We start from the raw sequence: 23,178 nt of genomic DNA, 5'->3' as shown, positions 1-23,178 counted from the left end.
GTTACAATTGGGGTCGAACAAAGCTAGCTAGATAGCCAATGAGCTGGGCTTTACGGGAGAATCGGGAAACCCCGTATCCGTTGCAAAATGTAGCTACTAACCTTGTGCGACAGCAATCCTTTTCCTTTTGGACAAATATTATAAGCATAAGGAGAGATATGAAAACTGGGTGTTTTGCAAATGTTGAACTTATAATATGGCTACTAATACTATAAAAGCTAAATCAAAGTCCAAGTATACAGATTTGATGATATTCTTGCAGAAAAATGTAATGTTAATGTCTCCTTCACGATTTGCCCAAATGTACCTGGGTGACTTCACACTAAATACCATGTAGTTTGCTCGTAGTTAAGGTTATCCGTCTGTAACTTTGCAAATACACTGCTGTCATCTTGTGGACACCATCGGAATTACAAACAGAGTGATGGATAGATTTAGATTTAGGACCTTTCTGTTGCATTTCAAAGATGGTGGTGCGGGGAGGTAGTTTTGTTTCTTTGTATTTTCTTCTACCAGATCTATTGTTATATTCTCCTACAGCCAATTCACATGTCCACAAGCTTCAAAGTGTTTCCTTTTAAATGGTACCAATAACATGCATATCCTTGCTTCAGGGCCTGAGCTACAGGCAGTTAGAGTTGTGTATGTCATATTAGGCGAAAATTGAAAAAAAGGGGGCTATCTCTATTAAATCATTATTTATTGAAGTTCTTGTCTCTCATCGTCACTGAACCTCTGCTAGCTAGCTACATGCTAATGATTTGTTTAAGCATAGCAACATTGCATGAATAGAATGAACGACTGGGTCAAAACATAAGAATATAATTAATGACCAGCCTGTTTGGTTAGCAACTTCAGAATCTTAGCGCAAACAGCTGGCTTTTGTCCGGACTATACCGTCTAGTGGAAGGATGAAATAAAACAAATTTACTCATTAAAATAAAGTGAATGAAAACATGTCGTCAATATTTTTTTAAACATGTTGGTAAACATTTTATAAAAGCAATAAGAGAAGAGAAAATATTTTCTTTGGTGGTCTTTGGGGAGATAAATGTAGCTAGCTAAATCAGCCATTGGCCAGGCCATCAGAAGCTTGATAGAAGGCATCTGCCATTCAACCTTATTAGGGCAACATTTTGGAGTGACCGTGGCATTAATCAATCACAATGACTTGTAAAGGGTCAACAGGTTGAAGTCCAACACGTCACTATGCAATAGCAAGCACTAGATATCCACAGTCTAGCTAGCTAACTAGCTTTTGTTGTAGGCTAGTTTTCAGCGGGTGTTATCGAAGAGGATGTTGTTGCTAATTTGTTAGCTTCGCCCTTTTCAAGAATAACTTTCAAGAAGAAGTTAGATATCAAATGATCATCATCTGGTGAGTGGAACAGTGTTTTTTTTTTTTTGCAGCTCGCATGCTATTAGCCATCTCTTTCAAAATAATGTGTGTGTGAAACAGTTTTGCATTTAAACTTTCGATCACCGGTTATATTTGTGCTAAACGTGAAACGTTTTTTGCATTAAAAAGTAATGGTTGTACATTTAGATTGGGAAGTGCTTAGCCTAATGGTTGTTTTTGTATTATGATTGGGACCTACTGGCTTATTATGTCCGAGTGAATGGACTGCCGTCTTTCCATCGGCCCTATGCAGTGGTGCATGGAGAAGTGGGTTTTCTTTCTTTCTTGTGTGAGGGTGTCGTGACGTGACTACCATTAATGTGAGGACTTATTTTATCATATCAATTAACTGTTAAATTATTACGGGATTAAATTAATCATGTAACAAGTAACTCATTAGCAGTCTTGGGGCACCCCGGAAAAAGTTTGTTCAGTGAGTTAGTTTCCCAAATTAATTGAAGAATATAACAGAATATATCGTTATCATATTAGTCATCCATTAACTATTATTATTATTACCACCTCAGTCTCATTCTGAACGTTGTTGACTTCAAATCTGCATGAACACTAGTCTAAATGATTCAGCTATACACATATTGGCTTAATTATTTATTTACCAACTAAATAATCACACAATTACAAACACACACAGGATAGATTATACGTTTATTACTAACATAATGCAATGAAAAGTCCCTAGTGGATGGCTTGGTACACAATGAAAAGGGAGGGGCATGTAAGGAGAGGGAGAGAAGCTATGCTCATGGGAATATGAATACACTGAAGAGGCGACTGCGGGATGCTGGCTTTCTAGGCAGAGTTAAAATGAAAAGCCGTCTCTCAGACAGGCCAATAAAAAGAAAAGCTTAAGCTGGGCAAAATAACAGACATTGGACAGAGGAACTCTGCCTAAAAGGCCAGCATCCCGGAGTCACCTCTTCACTGTTGACATTGAGACTGGTGTTTTGCTGGTACTATTTAATGAAGGACTTGTGAGGCGTCTGTTTCTCAAACTAGACACTCTAATGTACTTGTTCTCTTGCTCAGTTGTGCACAGGGGCCTCCCACGCCTCTTTCTATTCTGGTTAGGGCCAGTTTGCGCTGTTCTCTGAAGGGAGTAGTACACAGCGTTGTACGAGATCTTCAGTTTCTTGGCAATTTCTCGCATGGAATAGCCTTCATTTCTAAGAACAAGAATAGACTGACGAATTTCAGTAGAAAGTGCTTTGTTTCTGGCCATTTTGAGCCTGCAATCGAAACCACAAATGCTGATGCTCCAGATACTCAACTAGTCTACAGAAGGCATTTTATTGCTTCTTTAATCAGAACAACAGTTTTCATCTGTGCTAACATAATTGCAAAATGATTTCACAATGATTAATTTGCCTTTTTAAAATGATAAACTTGGATTAGCTAATGCAATGTGCCATTGGAACACAGGAGTGATGGTTGCTGATAATGGGCCTCTGTATGCTTATGTAGATATTCCATAGAAAATCAGCCGTTTCCAGCTACGATAATCATTAACAATGTCTATACTGCATTTCTGATCAAATGTATGTAATTTTAATGGACAAAAAACAAGGACATTTCTAAGTGACCCCAAACTTTTGAATGGTAGTGTATAGACAGGTTTTTGGGGGGCTTCATCCCAGTCATTTTCATGACATAGTGGGTTTTATTACGTATGCCTGTCTCCTATCATTATACAGCGTGACAGAATAATCAACCCATCTAATGGCGACAGCAGAAAAGGCCGAGCTGGCAACCATCGTAGAGACAGTCCATCATCAAGAGGATTGTCTTCCCAGACTTGGCAGCACTGTGGACAGCGTGCTGGCAACCATCCTGCGTTTGGAGGGACTGCACATTCTCCTCCAGTTTCCGCGGAACGCCCATGTCTCTCCCAGAGCGCTTTGACGGTACTCCAGCAAGATGCAAGGGATTCCTTCCGCAATGCGACCTGTACCTCGCTCGCTACGCCGAGGCTGTCTTTTGGAGAGACAGGGTTGCCACCGTCATCTCTGCACTGAACGAATGGGCCCTGGACTGGGCCGTGGTCTGGGAAACGGGCGGACCCAAGGTTGATTCCTACGAGGGCTTCACCTTCTTCCGCTCTGTGTTTGATCATCCTGTGGAGGGTCGAGAGGGGGGTGAGCGCCTACTCTGACTACGCCAGGGATCTAAGACCGCTTTGGAGTTCACCCTGGAGTTCCGGACCATTGCAGCCTCCAACGGATGGAACGAGTCGGCTGGTCACCGTGTTCCGTAGTGGACTGCGGGAGGAGGTACAGATGGAGTTAGCCTGCTGTGATGACAACCTGTCACTCGACCAGCTCATCAGCATGGCGATCCGGTTGGACAACCTCCTGCTGTCCCGATGAAGACCTGCACGGAATCCGGAGCCCATGGCTACATCTGCTCTGTGGCTAGAGCCGATGGAGGTGGCCTCTGCACGTTTGCCCGAGGCAGAGCGTAGGATAAGGAGGAATCTGGGCCTTAACTCCTATTGTGGAGAAAAGGGCAGGTCGGGGAGAAATGACCCTCTATCCACTAATAGGCGAGGAGGTAACAAGCTAGGGATTTCCCCTGCTCCAACCCAGGCAGGATGCAAGATATCCCCTCCTTTTCTGTCAATTCAACCAGTGTGTTTAACCATTCAATTCCCTGAATACCCTAGATCCCCTCACCCCCGATTGATTCCGGAGCTGCCGGGAATCTTTTAGATAGTGGCTAGTTGTAACGGTTCTCTTGTTGTGAAGTAGAGGCGGACCAAAACGCAGCGTGGTGGTTGTTCATTGTATTTTAATGAAGACACTATACATGAACAAACTAACAAAAACAAGAAACGTGAGAACTCAAAACAGCCCGATCTGGTGCAAACACAAAGACAGGAACAATCACCCACAAACACACAGTGAAACCCAGGCTACCTAAGTATGATTCTCAATCAGAGACAACTAATGACACCTGCCTCTGATTGAGAACCATACTAGGCCGAAAACATAGAACTGCCCCACAACATAGAAAAACAAACATAGACTGCCCACCCAACTCACGCCCTGACCATACTAAATAAATACAACACAAAGGAAATAGAGGTCAGAACGTGACACTAGTGCACTGCATTACACATTCCTTTGGTTCCCCTGCAGTCACCCATTCCGGTTCGAGCCCTGGATAATCGTCCAATAGGGACATGGCTCGTACATCACTTTTCCCGTTTCTCTGCTGACCCATGACACTCATTTAGAACTGATCACCTTTTTGATTATAGACACCCGCCACGCACCCCGTTGACCTGATGTCTGACGCAACTCTCCCCAGAAGACACGTCTATCCCCTCTCCTATGCGGAGACAGAGGCCATGGAGAACTACGTAAAGGAAAGCCTCCAGCAGGGGTTTTTTTTTTCAGCCGGCCCTGGCACCTTGGTATCCGAGCCAGACAGAGGTCCTGTGGACGAGTGGTTTTGGCAGGAGACCTGGAATGCTGCACACACTTGTCTCCAGCGCGCCGGCACAAGGAACACGACGACCGCCACCGCAGTGAGGTGCCTGTCATTTTCTATCAAGGTATCTTTTACTCATGTATAAGAATTGGATACTGTTTCACCAATGAAAGTAAATGTTAAAAAAACATCTAATTCCTTTTAATAAGCAAAGCAGACTTTTCTTGTTTGAAAAATTGACTAGCCAGAGATATGCTAATTTAACAATGTATAAATGTAACAAGTACATTTGGGTGTCAGGGAAAATATATAAATATATAATATATATATAAAAAGTACATAATTTTCTTTAGGAATGTAGTGAAGTAAAAAACTACTTAAGTAAAAATACTTTAAAGTACTACTTAAGTACTTTACATCACTGATTGAGATCATCTTGACTGGATGCATCACTGCTTGGTATGGCAACTGCTTGGCATCCAACCGCATGGCGCTACGAAGGGTAGTGCGTACAGCCCAGTACATCTCTGGAACCGAGCTCCCTGCCATCCAGGATCTCTATACCAGGCGGTGTCAGAGGATGGCCCTAAATAGTTGAAGACTCCAGCCACCCACGTCATAGACTGTTCTCCCTGCTACCGCACAGCAAGCAGTACCGATGTAAGTCTGAAACCAACAGGTCACAGAACAGCTTCTTCCCCTAAGCCATAAGACTGCAAAATAGTTGACCAAATAGCCAAATAGCTACTCAGACTGTCTGCATTGACCCCCTTTTGCACTAACTCCTGACTCATCGCATACACTGCTGCTACTGCTTATTATCTATCCTGTTGCCTAGTCACTTTATCCAAACCTATATTTACATACCTACCTCAATTACCTCATAACCCTGCACATCGACTCAGTACTATTGCCCACTAGTGCCCAGTGTACATAGCCAAGTTATCGTTACTTGTGTATTTATTACTTGTTATTACTTTCCTATTATTCTCTCTGCATTATTTGGCCTGTCAGTAAGCATGTCACTGTTAGTCTACACCTGTTGTTTACAAAGCCTTTCTCACGAATCCCGCTGAAGATGGTGCCTCTTCCTGTTCGGGCGGCGCTCGGCGGTCGCCGGCCTACTAGCTGCCATCGATTCCCTTTCCTTTTGTTTCTGTTAGTTTGGTCTTATTGGTTACACCTGTTTTGAGTTTAGTTTTGTTTGTAGGCTATTTAAGGGCACTAGGCCCGCTGACTTGCCTAGTGAAATAAAGGTAAAAAAAAAAATAGAAGCCGTAACAGAAGCCCGCAACAATAAAGAATGGAGTCAGCAGAAGCAGCGACTACCCCTCTCCCAACTATGGAGGAGCGCGTCCATCATCATACAGCTGTCCTCCATCGGATCGGTTCAGCGATGGACCAGATGATGGAGCGATGGGAGAGGAGTGGTCTACCGACGTCTACCCCAGCTCCCCCACAGACAGGGGGCTCTTCAGGGGTGGTTTTTCAGGACGAGTGTTCAGGTAGCTGTATAGGAGTTTCCATCGGTGCCACGACGGTGGAGAGTCCAGACCAGGTTTCCACCGTGCGCATTCCCCCAGAATATGCCGATTTGGCTATCACTTTTAGGAAGAAAAAGGCGACCACATTACCACCCCATCGACGGTGGGATTGTGTGATAAACCTCCAGGAGAACGCTGCACTTCCCTGGAGTCACCTGTACCCATTGTCACAGGAGGAGACGTGGACATATGTCACGGAAGCTCTGAGACAGGGGTACATTCGGCCCTCCATGTCACCCATCTCCTCGAGTTTCTTTTTTGTGAGGAAAAATGAGGGAGGACTGTGTCCGTGCATTGATTATTGAGGTCTCAATTCGATCACAGTGGGATTTAGTTATCCGCTACCTCTCATCGCTACAGCGGTGGAATCATTCCACGGAGCGCGTTTCTTCACAAAACTGGATCTCAGGAGCGTGTATAATCTGGTGCGTATTCGGGGAGGAGACGAGTGGAAAACAGCGTTTAGTACCACATCAGGCCACTATGAGTACGTCGTCATGCCGTATGGGTTGAAGAATGCGTTCTCCAAACAAGCCGTTTCCTTCCTGGGTTATCGCATTTCCACCTCGGGGTGGTGATGGAGTGTGACCGCGTTAACGCCGTGCGTAATTGGCCGACTCCGACCACGGGAAAGGAGGTGCAGCGGTTTTTAGGGTTTGCCAATTACTACCGGAGGTTTATCCGGGGTTTTGGCCAAGTGGCGGTGCCCATTACCTCACTGCTGAAGGTGGGGCCAGTGCGTCTACGGTGAAGGCGCTGTTTACTGAGGCTCCCGTGTTGGCGCATCCGGACCCTTCGTTAGCGTTCATAGTGGAGGTGGATGCGTCCGAGGCTGGGGTTGGAGCCGTGATGTCACAGCGCTCGGGCACGCCACCGAAGCTCCGTTCCTGCACTTTCTTTTCAAAGAAGCTGCGTCCGGCGGAGCGGAACTATGATGTGGGGGACCAGGAGTTACTAGCTATGGTAAAAGCCCTGAAGGTGTGGAGACACTGGCTAGAGGAGGCTAAACACCCTTTCCTCATCTGGACTGACCACCGCAATCTGGAGTATATTCGAGCAGCGAGGCAACTGAATCCGCGTCAGGCTAGGTGGGCCATGTTCATTACACGATTTAGATTTACGATCTCTTATAGACCAAGTTCCCTTAACACTAAGGCCGACGCGCTGTCCCGTCTCTATGACACCGAGGACCGGTCCATCAATCCTACTCCCATCCTTCCAGCCTCCCGGCTGGTGGCCCCGGTGGTATGGGAGGTGGATGCGGACATCGAGCGGGCGTTGAGGGTTGAACCTGCACCTTCACAGTGTCTGACCGGTCTTAGGTACGTGCCGCTTGGTGTCCGTGATCAATTGATTCGGTGGGCTCACACACTACCTTCTTTGGGTCATCCGGGGATTGATAGGACAGTGCGGGGTCTTAGGGGGAAATACTGGTGGCCCACCTTAGCTAAGGATGTGAAGCTCTATGTTTCTTCCTGTTCGGTATGCGCTCAGAGTAAGGCTCCTAGGCATCTGCCTAGAGGGAAGTTACAACCCTTCCCGGTTCCACAACGGCCATGGTCTCATCTCTCGGTAGATTTTCTTACTGATCTCCCCCCTTCTCAGGGGAACACTACCGCTCTGGTTGTTGTGGATCGGTTCTCTAAGTCTTGCCGTCTCCTCCCATTGCCTGGTTTCTACAGACTGCAGAGGCTCTATTTACCCACGTCTTCCGGCACTATGGGGTTCCAGAGGATATCGTATCTGATCGAGGTCCCCAGTTCACGTCCCGGGTTTGGAGGGCGTTTATGGAGCGTCTGGGGGTCTCGGTCAGCCTTACCTCTGGTTATCACCCCGAGAGTAATGGGCAGGTGGAGAGAGTAAACCAGGAAGTGGGTAGGTTTCTGAGGTCGTATTGCCAGGTCCGGCCAGGAGAATGGGCGAGGTACGTCCCGTGGGCAGAGTTGGCCCAGAACTCCCTTCGTCACTCATCCACGAACATGTCGCCATTCAAATGCGTACTGGGCTACCAGCCGGTCCTGGCTCCGTGGCATCAGATTCAGGCCGAAGCTCCTGCAGTGGAGGAGTGGGTACAGCGCTCTAGAGAGACCTGGCGGGCAGTCCAGGATTCTCTCAGACAGGCCAGTGAACGGCAGAAAAAGAGCGCTGACCACCACTGCAGTGAGGCCCCTGTGTTCACACCAGGGGACAGGGTCTGGCTCAAGACCCGAAACCTGCCCCTCCGCCTGCCCTGCCGGAAGCTGGGGCCGCAGTGTGTGGGGCCATTCAAAGTCCTGAGGAGGATAAACGAGGTGTGTTATAGATTGCAACTTCCCTCTTACTATTGCATTAACCCCTCGTTTCATGTGGGGCGGCAGGGTAGCCTAGTGGTTAGAGCGTTGGACTAGTAACCGGAAGGTTGCAAGTTCAAACCCCCGAGCTGACAAGGTACAAATCTGTCGTTCTGCCCCTGAACAGGCAGTTAACCCACTGTTCCTAGGCCGTCATTGTAAATAAGAATTTGTTCTTAACTGACTTGCCTAGTTAAATAAAGGTAAAATAAATAAAATAAAAAAAAAATGTGTCTCTCCTCAGGCCGGTGGTAGCTGGTCCCCTACAAGAAGATGAGGTACAGTTTAGTCCTGTTTGTTTGGACGGGTTGTTTCATGCGCTCTTGTGTTTTGCATGTCCGTTTTTCGCTGTCATTGGAATAAAGATCCACGTACGGAACTAACCTGCTCTCTGCGCTTGACTCCACCCACCATTCATAGAAGCCGTAACAGCATGTGAAAAATATAATTTTATTTGATGCCATTTTGTACATATACAAAATCAATCATACCGCATAGAAAGGAGACGCGTTCTGATTTTTAGAGATGAACATACAAATCAAGATGCTGGAGGAAACAGGTACAAAATTAACTATATCCACAGTAACCTGAAAGGTCGCTCAGCAAAGAAGAAGCCACTGCTCAAACAACGCCATAAAAAAGTCAGACCACGGTTTGCAATTGCACATGGGTACAAAGATTGTACTTTTTGGAGTAATGTCCTCTGGTCTGATAATACAAAAATATAACTGTTTGGCCATAATGACCAGTGTTATGTTTGGAGGAAAAAGGGGGAGGCTTGCAAGCTGAAGAACACCATCCCAACCGTGAAGCACGGGGGTGGCAGCATCATGTTGTGGGTGTGCTTTGCTGCAGGACGGACTGGTGCACTTCACAAAATAGATGGCATCATGAGGCAAGGAAAATTATGTGGATATATTGAAGCAACATCTCAAGACTTCAGTCAGGAAGTTAAAGCTTGGTCGCAAAACGGTCTTCCAAATGGACAATGACCCCAATTATACTTCCTAAGTTGTGACAAAATGGCTTACGGACAACAAAGTCAAGGTATTGGAGTGGCCATCACAAAGCCCTGACCTCAACCTCATAGAAACTTTGTGGGCAGAACTGAAAAAGCGTGTGTGAGCAAGGAGGCCCACAAACCTAACTCAGTTACACCAGCTCTGTCAGGAGGAATGGGCCAAAATTCCCCCAACTTATTGTGGGAAGCTTGTGGAAGGCTACCCAAAATGTTTGACCCAAGTTAAACAATTTAAAGGCAATGCTACCAAATACTAATTGAGTGCATGTGAACTTCTGACTCACTGGGAATGTGATTAAATAAATATAAGCTGAAATAAATCATTCTCTCTACTATTATTCTGACATTGCACATTCTTAAAATAAAGTTTTGATCCTAACTGACCTAAGACAAGGAATTTTTACTACAATTAAATGTCAGGAATTGTTAACTGAGTTTAAATGTATTTGGCTAATGTGAATGTAAACTTCAACTGTATGCTTCTCCTCACGAGCAACAAGTTTCCCAAATGGACCAATACGCTCAGACCATTACATTTTCCGAAAATTAGACTTTTAGTCCCTCATCAAACATTGAACAAGCATATCCGGTCCCGTTTGAGCGACAGTCATGACATCTCATGAGAAACAAGTTTCCTATAAGGACCTATAAGCTCCGGCCCATTCACAAAGGTGAATATTTTGAAATGGTGTGTAGACTATCGGCACATTAAAAATAAATAACATGAAATGTATTCGTCACATTCACAGTTTACAGCAGGTATAAAAGATCCAGCAAAATTCTTACCTGTATGTGCTAGCTCCCTCACCAATGCAGTACAATAATCAATAATAACAAAATTCTTACCTGTATGTCCTAGCTCCCTCACCAATGCAGTACAATAATCAATAATAACAATGAAGAGAGTCAAGTAAAAAATAGATGGTAGGATTGGGGTTTATCCAGATTTATATTGTATACTGTATTACAAAAAAGCCTATTGGATGTCTAGTACCAGAATGCTAACAAAATTAGCACAGGTAATAGTAACAAAATCTATGGGCAGATAGGACCAAGTCCTCTGAGGCACTGGGAAGGGAAGGCGTTTACCTGCTGGAGCATGCCGGGGAGATTTGATTGGTGCACAAACAGAGCAGGAATTGATGTAGCGGGCGATGTCCTGCACCAAAGTGGGCCACCAGTACTTAACAGAGATGGATTGAGTGGTGCAGGTGATACCTGTGTGTCCAGCAGCAAGGGGATATGTCAATAGCCGATCCCTTACCTCTTTGGGAACATAGGTGCACTCCGGAGGACAGGTAGCAGGCGTGGGTCGCCAGAGCCTGCCGGATGTCCAAGTCTTATCTCCCAAAGCCTGGGAACAACGATTCGGGAGGGCAGTATGATGGGCGCACTCAGGACAGGAACCTCTCCCGAATTGTGGACACAGGATTGGTTATGATGTTCTTTGAACCTGGGTGGTAAAGACAGGGTGAAGTTGAATCTTGTAAAGAAAAGGGCCCACCTTGCTTGGCTCTGGTTCAGCCGCGTAGCTGTCCGAATGTATTCAAGTTTCTGATGGTCGGTGAGGATGAGAAACAGATCCGTGGCCAGTCTCTCCACTCCTCTTATGCCAACTTCAACGCCAGGAGCTCCCGGTCGCCGAAGTCATAGTTCCTTCATACAGGAGACAGTTTATTAGAGTAGAGTAGTACTTTTTGTGGATTACCTTGATGTTATGACAAGACAGCCCCCACGGCCACTTCTGGGGCGTCCACCTCCACCACAAAGGGCAACGTATGTTCTGGGTGTCTCGTCGCCGTCAATGATCAGGCCCACCACTGTAGTGCCGCCTGCAAACTTAATTATGGAGTTGTAGTCATGTGTGGCCACGCAGTTGTGGGTATACAGGGAGTAGCGGAGGGGCTGAGCACGCACTCCGGGGGGGGGGGGCCCTCGTGTTGATGGCCAGCGTGGCAGAGTTATTGTTGCCTACACTGGGGTCTGCCTGTTCTCAAAGGTTCACAAACCTACAGTGGTTCTTCCTGTAAAAGTTTCGTCATACTGCAGCACACCTTGCAGGCTGGCACAGAATTCTATGGCACGTTATTTAAGTGTCAGCCATTGTTGCTATTAATGCTAGTTTGACCACCAGAGGGCATCTTTGAGAGGCATTTGACTTTAAAAAGAAATATGACTTACGCAGATCGATCGAGATGGCGAAACACAAGTATAGAGACACAGTGGAAGAGCAATTCAGCGGGTCGGACACAAGGCGTATGTGGCAGTGGCGCCTAACAATCACAAATTACAAAAAGAAAGCCAGCCAACTCACGGTCACCAACGTCACCTTACTGGACTAGCTAAACACCTTTTTCTCACGATTCGAGCACAATGACCCTGAGCTGCTGAGGAGACAACACAATGACCCTGAGCTGCCGATTAGAGCCCCCGATGACAACATGGGCTACACACTCAGTCTCCACTGAGGACGTATGTAAGTCATTCAAACGTGTTAAGACGGCATCTCTAGCCGTGCCCTCAGAGCATGTGCAGACCAGCTGGGTGTTGTGTTCTCTGACATTTTCAATCTCTCCCTAGCTCAGCCCTCTAAACCCACCAGCTTCAAGATGTCTACTATCATCCCTGTGCACATGAAAGGGAGAGTAACTGAACTGAATACCGACCAATAGCACTCACTTCCATCATCATGAAGTGCTTCAAGAGGTTAGTCAAAGACCATATCACCTCCTCCCTCCATGACGCACTTGACCCTCTCCAATTCGCCTACCGCCCTGACAGATCCATGGATGACGCAATCACCATTGCACTGCACACTGGCCTTACCCACCTGGACAAAAGGAATGCATGTGTGAGGAAGTTGTTCATCGACTACAGCTCGGACTTCAATACCATAGTGCCCTATAAGCTCATTATAATGCTCACGGCCCTGGGTCTAAACTCCTCCCTGGGTCCTGGACTTCCTGATGGGCTGCCCCCATGTGGTGAAGGTAGGCAACATTACCTCCTCGAAACTGATCTTCAACACGGGGGCCCCACAAGGGTGCGTCCTCAGTCCCCTCCTGTAGTCCCTGTATACCTACGACTGCGTGGCCTCTAAACAGTTCCAACTCCATCAATTTCGCTGACGACACAACAGTAGTAGGCCTGATCACCAACAATGACGAGACAGCCTACAGGGAGGAGGTTGGCACTCTGACGGCATGGTGCCAGGTAAACAACCTCTCCCTCAACGTTATCAAAACAAAGGAGCCGATTGTGGACTTCAGGAGGAACCAGGATGGACACGCCCTCATCCTCATCAATGGGGCCGCCGTGGAGATGGTCAATAACTTCAAATTCCTCGGCTTACACATCTCAGAGAAGCTGAAATGGTCTAACCATACAGACACCGTAGTGAAGAATGCACAACAGCGACTCTTCAACCTCAGGATCCTGGAGAAATTTGGCCCGTCCCCGAGGGCCCTCGCAGTGTTCTACAGGAGCACCATCGAGAGGATACTGCATCACAGCCTGGTATGGCAACTCCACCACCGCTGACCGCAAGGCTCTTCAGATGGTGATATGTGCAGCCGAACGCACCATTGGGTGCACACTGCCTGCCCTACAGGACACCAGGTGTCGCAGGAAGGCCAAGAAGATCATCAGGGACCCAGAGCTACACCATTTTAATTGTTGTATTTCACTTAGTCCTGCATGTTGGAGCGCGAAGCCTACACTTTTCACTATACCCTGCAATCACACATGCAACCCTGTACATGTGACTATTAAACACTGAATGATGCCAGATTAGTTTACTTGGGTACAGGGACAATGGTGGACAACTTGAAGCATGTGGGGACCAAAGACTAGAACAGGGAGAGGTTGAATATATTCGTGAACACTGCAGCCAGCTGGTCTGCTCTGAGGATGCGGCCGGGGATGCAGTCTGGACCGAGTCCCCTTCAAGCGAGTGTTCACACCCTTGAAGGTCCTACTTCCGTCGGCCACAGAGAATGAGAGCTCAGAGTCCTCTACAGCAGTGAGGGCCCTCGTAGGGGGATCAGCGTTGATTTTTTAGCTTGTCTGGGAGAGAGGTTTCTCTGTTTGTTGCGCCGCTAGTTTTCTCCTTTTAATCGAATGATTTGTAGTCCAAACGCGTCTTGCGTCGGAGCCATCAACATGCGATTCCTCTTTTCCCTTTTTTTCATCCTCCATACATTCCATACTGATACAGTTGACAATTAATAACGTTGGCATGCGTTTATTTTTCTTTATATAAAAAAAAGAGGAATAATCACATTTATTTTCTCCCAATATGAAATGGGGGGAGGGGGACTATGATTGTGTTTCCGTAAGTATGTGTGTCGCGCGCAATATCTCAGACACCACTTGCCCTATTTTTTATGAAACTTGGGTCAATGATACATCTTGCCATGGAGATGAGATATTTACAAAATTATACGGATTGGCCCAAAGGGGGTGCTATAGTAAAACGTAACTGCATCTCCCTATGAAGCAGTGGAGTCCGTTCTGACTTCCTGTCCATTGTGAGCTATTAAGTTTAGATTTCCAGTGAGGGGAAAAAATACTTGGTTGTTTTTCTCTCTCTCATTAATCCACGCAACATACATTTGAATAATTGGCCCAATTGCATCATTCGTTGGGGACCACATGTTTACTGTCACCTTGTTTGTAGAATTCTATATCGCTATTTGTGAAATAGGGGTTAGCTGCATCCCACTATGGCGACCAGACTAAGGGCAAGTGGGTGTGTCAAAAGGATAGTAGTAGGTGTGTCAAAAGGAAAGGAGTGGGTGTGTAGAAAGGAAAGTAGTAGGCAAGTGGAAAGGAGTGGGCGTGTAGAAATGCCCTCCCCATTGAGCAGTAGACAACATGTATGTGTCAAGGTGACATCTAGATGGTTATCAATATTAGTTATTTCTTGTGTAGGCTGCTATTCTACATGAAATAAAATCATGTGAGAGAAAATAATTGCCACGTAGCTACCGCCGGCGACACAACCATGATACCCAGTAGGGTGCACTGGTCGTCGGTTTATCTACTCGTCATGGTGCAGCCCAATCAGCCACGCAAAATCCTCAAATCCTAATTAGCTGATTTGCTTCATTTGACAAACCCACTCACCCATACTGCGGTCGCCATATTGGGCAACCCATACTTGAGATGTTTTGCAAGTTGGCCACCATGAAGGACCTATATAGTGCCACCCAGTGGAGACAGTCCCACATTGTTGAGGATGACCATCCCATGAGGAGAACGGGAGGACGTAAAATGGTGGCCCTTGAGAGGACAAGAATGAGATGTACATTGTTAGGAGAAGTAAAACATTCTCAGAAGGAGACATATACATGGAATATGGAGGAGGAATGGAGGGGAAAAGAGAGGTCGAAGAGGGCGGAGGAGGACGAGGGTAAGCTTGAGTCGGGTAAAAAGGGTGGAAAAAACTAAAGAAGAATAGTAAAAAGTGTAAGCAGAGTACCTCGGATCGAGATCTGGAGGAGAAATGGAAGCGAGTGAGGACGAATTATCGGAGATGGCAGGTGTGGTGAAGTCCTCGGAGCCCGATGCTTGCACCAATGGTCAGGATAAAGATGAGTCTGTGACGGTAGGAGTGACATTTTTGGTGAAATTGGACACGTGCTTTTTGGCTGTTCCATTTGTGGTTTTGGGGTGGGTGAAAAAGAAGTTAAGTGCTGTGGAATCGCTGAAGGTTACCCGAGGTGGTCAGTCTGTTCACTTGAGTTTTGATGTTGAGTCTCTGCCCAATAAAGTGATGTTAGGATATTTCAGTTATCCTACACGAGCTTATGTGCCGAATACATTGCGTTGTTACAGGTGTAAAGCTTATGGGCTTGTGGCAGCAGTGTGTAGGAGGGAGGTTCCTAGGTGTGCAGAAGTGTGCAGAAGGGTATGAGACAAAGGAACATGTAGCATTTAGGGGTCAGAAATGTCCAGTATGAGAGAAGCAGGTTGAGGTTACCAGGGTTAGAGTAGAGCAGAGGGTGTTCTATGCGGAGGCAGTGAAGAAAGTTGAGGAAGACGGGACAAATCAAATTGTATTTGTCACATGCGCCAAATACAACCTTTCAATGAAATGCTTACTACAAGCCCTTAAACAACAATGCAGTTAAGAAAATAGAGTAACAAAAATATTTACTAAATAAATTGAATTTAAAAAAATTTAATATACACTACCGTTCAAAGTTTGTGTCACTTAGAAATGTTCTTGTTTTGGAAAGAAAAGCAATTTTTTTGTACATTAAAACATAAAATTAATCAGAAATACAGTGTAGACACTGTTAATGTTTTAAATGACTATTGTAGCTGGAAACTGCAGATTTTTAAAAGGCTAATTCATCATTAGAAAACCCTTTTGCAATTATGTTAGCACAGATTAAAACTGTTGTCCTGATTAAAGAAGCAATCTCAGACTAGTTGAGTATCTGGAGCATCAGCATTTGTGGGTTCGATTGCAGGCTCAAAATGGCCAGACACAAATAACTTTCTTCTAAAATTACCAGAAATTACCAAGAAACTGAAGATCTTGTACAACGCTGTGTACTACTCCCTTCAGAGAACAGCGCAAACTGGCTCTAACCAGAATAGAAAGAGGAGTGGGAGGCCCCGGTGCACAACTGAGCAAGAGGACAAGTACATTAGTGTGTCTAGTTTGAGAAACAGACGCCTCACAAGTCCTCAACTGGCAGATTCATTAAATAGTACCCGCAAAACACCAGTCTCAACGTCAACAGTGAAGAGGCGACTCCGGGATGCTGGCCTCCGAGGCCCGACGCAGGGAAAATTGAAGCATTATCTACAAGCTACAAACACAGCAGCAGAATCCTCCTTCGAGGCCTGACCCAACAACAGAAAGTCACCTCCCTAAAAGCGTCCTGGGTTCTAACCAAACACAGCATGCCCTTCACAGACGCGGAGGTATTTAAAGAGTGCATAGGGTTGTTCTGGAAGGGCTTAAATCTGCAGTTAAATCTGCAGTTACAAGGAAGAGGGAAAACAGTCTTGGACATGGTGGAAAAAGCTTTACTAGGAAGCTTGAGTTGTTCGATTTGTACTTGTCCTCTGGAAGGCTACTGCACTTCAGCACACTGAAAAAATGACAGGCTGAGGTACCAGGCCGCAGCATTGTCACCGAGGTGATTGAAGATTTCATCAAGCAGCTGAGGGACACCAGATTTGAAGACTACAGCATGCCCAAGGATATAATTGTGTTTGTATGTGATCCTTTCACAGTCCGCCCAGGTGAGGAATTCTCCTCCCTTGCTAAGAAAACGATACCCTCGCTGGATGAGGCAGCAATTCAAACTGAGCTGAATGAATTCCAGAGCAAAATCAATGTGCTAACAATGTTTGGATCGACTTACACCTGCGAGTCCTCCTCTGTGAACGCAATGAAGACTCACAACAGGAACCGGCTTCCACATAAGTCAGTCGAGGACTGCCTGTGCATCAAAATCCCATCCCTCTCACCCAGTGGCGGATTTAGGCATATGGGCATGGGCAGCCGCCCAGTGCGGCATCTTGCCGGGGGCGACATGAGGCGCCCACACAAAAAATAATAGTAATTACATAAACATTATTTTTTAAATTTTTTTTGCAAACATAAAAATAATAACATCATAAACATAAAAAAATAAGATAATTACATAAAAAAAATATATAATTACAAAAAAAAAATTACGTTTTTTTTTTTACATAAACATGAAAAAATATAAATAATTACATAAACATAAACAATTATAATATTTACATAAACATATATATTTTTTTACTTAAACAAAAAATAATATTTACATGAACATAAAAAATACAAAATTTTACATAAACATATATATTTTTTAACATAAACATAATTTTTTTTTAAAATTACATAAAATAAATAAATTATTTACATAAACATAAAAAAATATATATATTTACATAAACATACAAAATCAAAAAAACTGACAAACCATAAAAAAAAAATCAAAAAAATATTCCAAATGGTGACATTTGCACGATCGGTTTTCTATCGCTCATTTACACGTTGCGTCAATGTTATCATGTCACCGCGTGGGACTGTGGGTCAATTAACCTTGTCGGAGTGGGCACCCTGATTCTAGTTTGAGCTAGGCAGGCTACTGTTTGGGATGGTCTCCCACTCAGATGTCTGAGGTAGGCGGAGCGGTTGTGCACTTTAGTTTGTGTGTTTCTTGTTTGAAGTGCAATAGTGTAATAATCAGGTTCTCCTCTTTATAAGTGTGTTATTCTATTTGTGTGGTATAGGATTTATACAATTTATTTGTGTTTTTTGTTTGCAATCGGGTAATAGTGTAATAATTCAATTCTCTTTTTTATTTGTATACTACAATTTGTTTCTTTGTCTTTGTTACTTCTTTTTGATATTTATGAGTCTTATTTTTGTATATGTTTATATAGTTTTAAATGTTATGATTGATTATTTATTTGTGTTGTTCCAAATGTCAGAATGGTGCTTTTTTTGGGGTGGCTGGTCGCTGAAGGTGGGGTTCGCCCAGGGAGCCATACAAGCTAGAACCGCCACCGTGCTCACCCATCCACAAGATCGTGTCCAGGGGGAATACAACTTTTCCCATTAAGTAAGTAACTTAGTATTTAAGAAATAGTCATATAGGCTAATAACATTATTGTGATGATTATTAATATAAGTGCGTATCCATGGCTATTTTAGGTCTCATGTTGACAGTATTTTCTGTTTGTTTCATCATTACAGGAGCAGGTTGTCCCGAGACTCTTCTATTAGACCAATGTGTTTTTCTTGTGAAAGATGCTGTTAAGCCACATAGCCTACCTCAGCCAGTTAAGTTATTTTATATGGTCCTTCGCTCTGAAAAAATTGACTTCAATTAAAGCCCTCTTGTTGTTTGTAAACTCAAATTAAAATGAAGATTATTGTTGAAATGAATTAATAGACTGGTGTAGTTTTTCTCCATCTGTTGCTTGGCACCACTTGCATAATAAGTTAGCTATATTTTCAGCACCGGGCGCTGTTCACCTTCTTTTGATGCGTTTGCAGCTTTACATTTCATTAAAAAAAAAATGGTCCGCTGCCTGCTTCATTAGTTGACAGTCTCCTGCATTCTCTCTCCTCATGAATAAAGTGCAATTGTAACTTTTGCGTTATTTAGGTAGGGTCACTTCCCTCTTGGGATTTTGCATTTGGGACTTTTTGCATCTCAGGTCCAAGATAAAACATTATATATATATATATACATTTTTTTGGGGGGGATGAACAAAAATATTCATAATTCATTTTGGGGGCTTTGAGTGGCAAAATAATATTGCTGTCGTGCCAGATTTGGCCCGCGGGCAGCCTGTTGGGGAGTGCGATTGAGATTGCGTCATCTGTGGAACTGTTGGGGCGGTATGCAAATTGGAGTGGGTCTAGGGTTTACAGGATGTTGGTGTTGATGTGAGCAAAGACCAGCCTTACAAAGCACTTCATGGCTACTGACGTGAGTGCTACGGGGCGGTAGTCATTTAGGCAGGTTACCTTCGCTTTCTTGGGGACAGGGACTATGGTGGTCTGCTTGAAACATGTAGGTATTACAGATTTGGTTAGGGTGATGTTGAAAATGTCAGTGAAGACACTTGCCAGCTGGTCCCCGCATGCTCTGAGTACACATCCTGGTCATCCGTCTGGCCCCGCAGCCTTGAGATTATTTACCTGTTTAATGGTCTTGCTCCCATCGGCATGATCACACAGTCGTCCAGAACAGCTGGAGCTCTCATGCATGTTTCAGTGCTGCTTGTCTTGAAACTAGCATAAAAGGCATTTAGCCCGTCTGGTAGGCTCACGTCACTGAGCAGCTCGCGGCTGGGATTCCCTTTGTAGTCCATAATAGTTTGCAAGCCCTGCCACATCCGACGAGCATCAGACCCGGTGTAGTAGGATTCAACCTTAGAACTTCCTGTATTGACGCTTTGCCTGTTTGATGGTTCATCTGAGGGCATAGATTTCTTATGAGTACTGATTAGTGTCCTGCTCCGTGAAAGCAGCAGCTCCAGCCTTTAGCTCGATGCGGATGTTGCCTGTAATCCTTGGCTTCTGGTTGGGATATGTACGTATGGTCTCTGTGGAGACAACGTCGCCGATGCACTTATTGATGAAGCCGGTGACTGAGGTGGTATACTCCTCAATGCCATTGGATTAATACCGGAACATATTCCAGTCTGTTCTAGCAAAACAGTCCTGTAGCGTGGGATCCGTGCCGTCTGTCCACTTCTGTATTGAGTGAGTAACTGGTACTTCCTGCTTTAATTTTTGCTTGTAAGCAGAAATCAGGAGGACAGAATTATTGTCAGATTTGCCAAATGGAGGGTGAGGGAGAGCTTTGTATGCATCTCTGTGTGTGGATTAAAGGTGGTCTCAAGTTGCACATTTAACATGCTGGTAGAAATGACGTAAAACGGATTTAAGTTTGCCTGCATTAAAGTCCCCGACCTCTAGGAGCGCCACTTCTGGATGAGCATTTTCTTGTTTGCTTATGGCTAGTTGAGCGCAGTCTTGGTGCCAGTGTCGGTTTGTGATAGTAAATAGACCTCCACAAAAAAATATAGATATATTTGGACTTGGTAGATAGTGTGGTCCACAGCGTATCATGAGGAACTCTACTTCGGGCGAGCAATACCTCGTGACTACCTTAATTTTAGACATCGCGCAACAGCTGTTATTGGCAAACAGACACACACCCCCAATCCTCGTTTTACCAGATTTAGCTGATCTATCCTGCCGATGCACGGAAAACCCAGCTAACTGTAGATTATCAGTGTCGTCGTTCAGCCAAGACTCTGTGAAACATAATAATACTGTTTTTTATGTCCCGTTTGCAGGATAGTCTCGAACAAAGCTCATCCAGTTTATTGTCCAGTGATTGCACGTTGGCTAATAAAACGGATGGTTGAGGCAGGTTACCCAATCGCCAACAAATTCTCACAAGGCACCCTGATCTCCGCCCCCTGTATTTCCTTATTTTCTTAATGTGAATGACGGGGAAGCTCTTTTCGGTCATAAGAGACGGTAGAATCAACATTATGTAAAAAATGTATTACAAACAATGCGAAAAAACACACTAAATAGCACAATTGGTTAAGAGCCCGAAAAACGGCAGCCACGGTGGAGGGATCCTGAGAGGATTTGTGTGAGTGGTAGATCTGTATCAGCACAGAGGGATAGGCCAACGAGTGATATGTGCTTCAGTCATATTGGACTTTTACCATTCATTGCAATGGTTATCTGCAAGGATGGAACGTAAGTTGCAGAAAATAGAGGTTGTGGTGGCAGCTGCAGATAAGTATTTGGGTGTACAAGATTTGACATCAGAAGAGTTACAGGGTGTCTTGAGTGATGGTGTCCCGTCCTTTCAGGCTTTTGGCCTGAAGTAGGACAAGACAGCTTTAAATATTAGAGTAGGGTGGTGTGTTTTTAACGAATTTAGGGTAAAATGGTAGGGTATTTGTTTATTTATTTTCCTTTTATCGAGCAAAGTATGAGGGAATTATACTCCAGTCTAGTTGGATGGCGGCTGCCTTTTTTAACCTCTTCAAAAAAGGCCACCACGAAGGTTTTTACGGGACTTCGTGTGTAACACAAATAAATTCGATCCTCATTATTTTTTTTGTTTATCTACGCATGTTATAATTGATGGTGAAGGTTAACCTCATGGATGCTTTGAATTAATATTTAATAAAATATTTTAAATAATCTTGATACATTGTCGAGCAGAGATAATTGCAATGGGGACGCGATATAGGAACCATTTATCCTAATTTGCTTCTAGGGGAAGGTCATCGAGTGAGCTCAAACCGGAATTTACTGTTCGAAACTGAAACTCGGATTTATTTTTTGGGATGTTTTAGTCCATTCAAATTAACTCTGGAGGAGGCAGTTGCTTTGCTCGAACTCTATTTAGTTATTATGGTCATTTCATTCTCATGGGCTGTTTATTTTCTGTTCGTTTCTAAACCTGTAATGGGGAGATATTAGATTGTTTCAAATGAAAATAAGCAGATCTTCATCACCCGGACTTGGCTAAAGTTAACCTGCATTTGAAGTCTATGTGCATGTCAGATTCAGAAGTGAAAGGGTGAGTGTTACTTGTAATATACATGTAGCTAGTATTTGATAAATATATGAGCCATATAGTTAATGTTATTGGTAGTTATCGAAGCTGTCAGTGTCCAATTTGTTTTAATCCACACACAGAGCGTTGGGTTCTCTTGACCTGCATTCACCAGCTATCTGAAGTTTTTCGGACAGCAAAATGGACTTCTCCAAATTTCTGGACGATGATTTCGATGTGAAGGACTGGGTGAACGGGGCCTTCAAGATGCAGAAGGATGCGCCTGGGAAGGCAGATGCGCACGCGGCAACGCTGGTCATGAAACTGCAGGTGTTCATCCAGGAAGTCAACAATGCAATCGAGGGTAACCAAAGATTTGTTTAACTAACTTTAACCTATGGGTTAACTGTGACATGGGACATACTCCTTTCATGCCACTTCGATACAGCTACGACCGGAAGTGATTTTCGTAGCAGGTTAACGATGCATTTTCGTTAGAGTGTTTCACACCGTGACGGGACATATACTCTGGGTTGGACCGCTCATTAGGCAGGATTAGGCCGCCATCTATGGCAGCAGATTGATGAGGGCTGCAGAGAAACTGAACAAGGCGAACCTCCAACAACACATGCAACCTCTCAAAATTGTGCCCAAAAACAAGGACAATTTCTCTCAACCAGTGGCATTTGCACATTTTTGGTGAGCGCTGATACCGCCATGTGATAACTAGAGCCCAAAGGCAGGGAAACAGACATCTAACATAAATCATGTAGCTGATATAGCATGTGGTAGAAAGAGTATGTGGCCTTTACTGTATAGAATGTAATGAGATGGAAACTTTTTACATCATGTTGGTTAATCAAATTGAATAGCCTAACCTAAATGGTGTCCAGTCAAATCAAAAATGTGCTGACATGTTAATAAACAAGTAAAATGGACAATATGTACAATCAGGCTACTCACAACTGCTGTCCAGGAGATTCATCCCGTGGGTTAATTGTCATGATCAGTAGTTTCAAGTTTGTATCAATCATTTTTTTTTTACCAGCTGATCATAGCGAATAAGAGAATACTTCTGCATTTCACACTGTGTAAACACATTGCATATAGGCTCAGGATAACTCCTGATAAAGTTGGGTAGCAGATATTCAGATCTTAAAAAGCCACATTGATTAGTCACAGGAATCAGGACTAATAAAGCCAATGCAACGGCCTGCTTTACAAACAGTGAGCCTACCACATGGATGGGCATTCAAAAAATGATATTGCAGGCAGACATGGTAGGCTACATCTCAGTAAGCACGGGCTGACGTGTTTTTTTTGGTCCTGTCTG

General features: G+C 44.4%; 1 protein-coding gene and 1 long non-coding RNA gene across 6 annotated transcripts in view; both read left to right on the top strand.

The window, feature by feature from the left end:
- Nucleotides 1-4,581: 4,581 nt before the first annotated feature.
- On the top strand, nucleotides 4,582-18,672 carry LOC118942001. Its single transcript, XR_005037868.1, has 3 exons — nucleotides 4,582-4,973; nucleotides 18,232-18,362; nucleotides 18,497-18,672. It is a non-coding gene; the product is annotated as an uncharacterized LOC118942001 (long non-coding RNA).
- A 2,867-nt stretch (nucleotides 18,673-21,539) lies between these two features.
- Nucleotides 21,540-23,178, top strand: part of LOC110498797 (conserved oligomeric Golgi complex subunit 7-like) — a 32,709-nt gene continuing 31,070 nt past the window's right edge. The window contains exons 1-2 of one of the 5 annotated variants that reach the window (XM_036955585.1): nucleotides 21,541-21,869; nucleotides 21,989-22,209. In XM_036955585.1, coding sequence (XP_036811480.1) covers nucleotides 22,047-22,209 — 163 coding nt within the window. In that variant the 5' untranslated portion in view covers nucleotides 21,541-21,869; nucleotides 21,989-22,046. Of the gene's footprint in view, nucleotides 21,870-21,988; nucleotides 22,210-23,178 lie in introns of those variants that run through there. The other 4 variants (XM_036955584.1, XM_036955587.1, XM_036955588.1 and 1 more) reach the window with 4 other exon arrangements.

Source organism: Oncorhynchus mykiss, chromosome 20 (assembly GCF_013265735.2).
Source record: "Oncorhynchus mykiss isolate Arlee chromosome 20, USDA_OmykA_1.1, whole genome shotgun sequence".
NCBI classification, from domain to species: Eukaryota; Metazoa; Chordata; class Actinopteri; order Salmoniformes; family Salmonidae; genus Oncorhynchus; species Oncorhynchus mykiss.
Note: the sequence above shows the minus strand (reverse complement) of the source record. Positions and strands in the feature narration are given on the sequence as shown.